Below are 4918 nucleotides of genomic sequence, written 5' to 3'. Positions count from 1 at the left end.
CTTCTTGAAAAAGCAGCTCTTGGAGCAGTGGCCTGTTTAATATATTTAAATGCTACAAATATGTTTACTACGCTTATCTTTCGAGCATTTGTGTAACACAGATTTTCGCTTCCGACGACGGTGCGACCCGAGGTGAAAATCTAAGTCATATAAGTCATCACACGGCATGTGCTCAATTTGTTTGTTGTTTTCCGTTTTTGGAAGCTCCGCGTTATATTCTCAATCCTCCAAATTATAATCAGCTCATGAATTGCAATCAGACGTATATCGTCGATCGTCAACGTGCTCGAAAGTCATATTTCTTGAAAAAGCAACTCTTGGAGCAGTGGCCTGTTTAATATATTTAAATGCTACAAATATATTTACTACGCTTATCTTTCGAGCATTTGTGTAACACAGGGCGACGGTGCAACCCGAGGCGAAAATCTAACAATAAGTCACATAAGTCATCATTGAATGAGACATGTGCGCAATTTCTTTGTTGTTTTCCGTTTTGTTGAACGCTCACGTCTTATACTTAATGCTCCAAATTATAAATAGCGCATGAGTTGCGGTCAGTTGCACAGAAAAAAAACAATACTCTTCTTTAAAAAATATGTTTGGTTTCAACGTGAAAATCTTGAATTGATATTATATTGCGTTAAAGGAAGAAACTTACTTAAATGAAGCAATTTTATATAATTCAATCAAGATAAGCATGTGCTTATTGTTTAAGAATAATTTTCTTGAACGGAAAGGAAACAATATTGAATAGAAAATAACATATTTTTAAATCGAAAATTATAATGATTAAAGTGATTCCAGAATACTTGAAAAGGACCCGATAAAAGGGTCGAAACGTCGCGATTAAAATAAACATCAATTTTGCCAGTTTGGTCGATTCTTTTGAAATTCCCCTTGGTTGATTACCACTTGCGACAAGAAGCTACTCAAATTGTTGATTATCCACCATAGACCCGTAAAAATGGTGTCAACGTTCAAAGAAGGATAAGCAATTATGTTTCTAGAATACTTGAGAAGGACCCGATAAAGGGGTCGAAACGTCGTGACTAAAATAAACATTAATTTTGTCAGTTCGGTCGATTTTTAAAAAATCCCCCTCGGTTGATTAACCACTGGCGACAAGAAGCTACGCAAATAAAATGATTTTGTGGTCGAAATAATTATATGTATTCTTCAAGTGATAATTATAGTATTTAATTAAGACTGTAATATTGTTGGAGTGTAAGATTATTAAATGCTTCTAAGAAGATTGTAGATTGTTGCGTATATACAAAACAATGACCGTGTTAAGTTGAGTATATAAGAGTTGAACTGACACTGTTTTTCTGTGTGTATCATCAGCGTGCTCCAAAGTCATATTTTTTTCAAAAAGCTGCTCTTGAAGCAGTGACCTGTTTAATGTATTTAAATGCTACAAGTATGTATACTACGCTTATCTTTCGAGCATTTGTATAACACAGATTTTCGCCTCGGGGAGTAACAGCGAAATGGATTTGTGAAGGTACATCTTGCTGAAAATATATCCGATCCGGAACTTCGAGGATTGAATTTTCCACAAAATAAAGCAAGAGATAATAATCATTAAAATTTTCAATCTCGGTTCATATAAATTGCAAAAAGCCAAGACAAACTTAATTTCCTTAACAAGCAAAATTTCAAGCGGGTAATCGATCATCCCGCCACGTTAATTTCGCGCGTTATTTTATGCTGATCTTTATGGAAATAATCGGGATTGTGTGTGTTGAAATTAAGAAAATGAAGAGTAGAAATGTAGATTAATTTTTGGCCATTCGATACAGCGTCGTATTTTAACTTTTGTACGTTCGCGGATTCAATCGAGACGCATTCGTTGGCAGGCAAACACTTTTAATGGGGCATATATGTAGATTTTGAATATAATCTTTTATGCTCGCGTCACAGCTTTACGATCCCTGATATCGATAAAAACAACACAAATCTACCGTGCAACAGTCGCACGTAGAACAATATCACAAAATGGTGAGAGCACTTACAGAGGAAAGTCTCCTGTTATGAAATAGGATCCTAATACGGGATAGCGGGGTTTCTGTTAAATTAATGGGCATCATTAGTTGATTCCACCATGAATTTGTTGTCCCGGAGCGAAATTTGTTGTGGAAAATTCATTGTTAGATTGTGTAATCGTTGCAAAAAAATATTTGTGATTGATTTTGGGCGTTGAAAACCTGTTATCTCATAATAGAGGACTTTCTATCGACAGTCTCAAAAGAACTCTCCAAAAGTCATTCAGTGGATTATCACTGAAGACAGTGAATATTCACCGATTCACAGTTATAAGTGTAGCACTGAATTATTCAGTGTTGTACTTATAACTGTTTTCACACAGAAAAAAAATCTGATAGATTTAGCCAGTCGTCTGTTAGAAAATGAACGAATCAGAATTCCTTTAGGATTTACCATGAAAGATATTTCATAGCCAGAAGTTTGCTAGACTTCACTACAAATCTGGTAAATCCTAAAGGAACTCTGATTCGTCCACTTTTTAACAAACGACTGGTTGAATCTATCAGATTTTTTTTCAGTGCAGTGATGATGCACTGATTGACTATTAGAGAATAGGTCCGGGCAAGCTGAAGGTAGCCTAGTAACTTTTAATTTAACATGTGAATTCCCTTACCCGGACCTAAGTGATAACTGTCTAAAAGTCAATCGGTGGATTATCACTGAAAACAGTGAATATTCGCTGATTCACGGTTGTAAATATAGCAGTGAATTATTCAGTGCTGTACTTGATAACTGTTTTCAGTGATAATGCACTGACTGACTTGTAGAGAGAAAGGAGCTCCTCAGTTAGAAGGACCCAGTTAAAATTCGGCGTGTCCAAGAGACATTCGTCTCCACCAGGTGAATGAGGACGTCGTGGAGTAAAAGGGTGAACGAGACGGAAACACTTACGATGTTGTTGGCCGCGATGGTCGGCTTCGGATGTATCTGCAGGCCGTCGTCGTCGCCGATCTGCTCGCCGATCTGCTCGCGGCTGTTGGCGGGGCCCATCTCTCAGCGCCTGCCGGACGAGGGACGGAGCACGGGGCCCGGGGCTTCCGCCGTCGAGACCGCGCCGTCGAAACCGAGGTCGGCCGGCGACTCGGCACCCGACCGACCGATCGACCGATCCCTCGGGCGATCGAAATAACGATCCGGGTCGGCGCAGCCCTCCCACCGGCGGCTTACGACGCCCCCATCGGCGTCAGCCTGGCAGGGACCCTACGGAAGTCAGCCTCCTCGGCCACGTCTACGTCCATTTGCCTCGGAGCGAGGAGAGCGATCGCGGGAGGATCGATCGCGCGAGGACGATCGAACGTGCGTAAACGCGCGCCACGCGTGTGTCCCTCTTGCCCTTTCTTCCGCCGCACCCCCCGACAGAGACCACGTCTCCCGCGCGGATCTTGTTCACCACCGGCGAGTCTCGGCGTTTCGGGGCTTCAGCCGCAGGCGGGTCTCTTAAACGGTCCCGCTCCTCCGCTTCTCGTTATCATCGCGATAATTCGGAGCGCACACGGACGCCGGCCACCTTCGCGCCGCTGTTCGCACGGCGACGTTCGACGACGATATCTGGGATGACATCGAGTCAGGTCGGCCCCGTCGATGTCTCGACTGGTCCGCGCCGGCGGCTTCGACGACAGTGCGAAACATATGACCACCGATCGCCTCCCTGAGTAGTCTCCGGAACTTGCGACCTCCCTCAGAATTGGACGATGAGAAGAGTATCGTCGCCGCACAGATCTCTCGTTTCCTCGCGGATGTGGAAAGCTACTCCGAGAGCACTCCGCCGACGTGGATATTTCACGGGAAAGACCTGGCCGACGGCCCCTCGGGTCACTGGTTCACCGATGTGTGTCCGTCTCCGCGGTGAATCCCACGACGATCGATCGCGCCGTTTTTTCTTTCTTTCCCCGAGCGCTACCAAGAAGCGTTGATACCAAAGTCCCGACGATGAAGTCGACGACGACGACGACCACACGACGTGTCTCGCACACACCCACCGGCCGGCTCCGGATTGCACCGCGAGGGGGGAAGGAGAACTCGCTCGGCCGCGATCAAGTGCGGCGCGGGACCAAGAGACCAACGGTGTCTCGGGGCGAGAAGGGTTTTCGGCCGCGCGGAGGTAGAAAAAGGAGGAAGGCCGAAAAGAGTGACGACGGAGGTCCACCTCGCCGCGCCGGGGAGAAGAGGTTTCCTCTCGCCAGCAGCAGGCTCTACCCCGCCGCGGGTGGGTAGCGCCGCGGCGCCCCAGGATCAATAAAACGACCGCCCGGCCGTCGCCTGTCCTAGGTCCTGCCTGGCCTCTGCCTGCCGTGTACTTGCGCGACGTCGGACGCCCGACGTCCCGACGCGGCGCGCGCGTCCCCGCCGTCGCGTTCTCCGCGTGCGCGCGCCAATCCCCCGGACGCGGCGACGCCGCGACGCCCGCGCTCCGGCGCGATCCTCGGGCGGGCCCGCCGCGCAGGCCCGCTCGCGTGCAGAACTCGCGCCGCGGGTCGATATTCGGACGGCGGCGGTCAGGAGTGTCCACGGGGAAAATCCGCAAAAAGTGCACACACGATCCGCGGAACTCGGCGACTTCGCGAGGAGATTCAGGGACGGACGTAGCCGGTAACTCGCTTTCGAGGGGAAACGCGTATTTTCTTGATGTTGAACGGAGACGAGGGGGAAACTTGCGATTTTTAGTCCACAATTACATTTGCTACTTGAACAAGATATATTCCAAATAGAAACAAGAATGCTAAATCATTACTAACTGCCTAACAGTCAATCAGTGGATTATCACTGAAAACTGAATATTCGCTGATTCACGGTTACAAATATAGCAGTGAATTATTCAGTGCTGTACTTATGACTGTTTTCAGTGATGATGCACTGGTTGACTTTTAGAGAG

General features: G+C 46.6%; 1 protein-coding gene across 3 annotated transcripts in view; it reads right to left on the bottom strand.

Annotated features, from left to right (window-relative positions):
• The window catches only part of LOC105566631 (monocarboxylate transporter 3), a 30091-nt gene extending 26990 nt beyond the window's left edge, over positions 1-3101 (bottom strand). For 2 of the 3 annotated variants that reach the window (XM_012020787.1, XM_012020788.1), the window contains exon 1: positions 2938-3051. In XM_012020787.1, coding sequence (XP_011876177.1) covers positions 2938-3036 — 99 coding nt within the window. In that variant the 5' untranslated portion in view covers positions 3037-3051. Of the gene's footprint in view, positions 1-2937 lie in introns of all 3 variants that reach the window. The other variant, XR_001009300.1, reaches the window with a different exon arrangement.
• Between the last annotated feature and the right edge of the window lie 1817 nt (positions 3102-4918).

The sequence above is a fragment of the Vollenhovia emeryi genome, unplaced genomic scaffold (genome assembly GCF_000949405.1).
Source record: "Vollenhovia emeryi isolate VEMERY1.0 unplaced genomic scaffold, V.emery_V1.0 DF939143.1, whole genome shotgun sequence".
Classification (NCBI taxonomy): Eukaryota; Metazoa; Arthropoda; class Insecta; order Hymenoptera; family Formicidae; genus Vollenhovia; species Vollenhovia emeryi.
The sequence above is the reverse complement of the archived record's forward strand: the minus strand, read 5'-3'. Positions and strand labels throughout refer to the sequence as shown.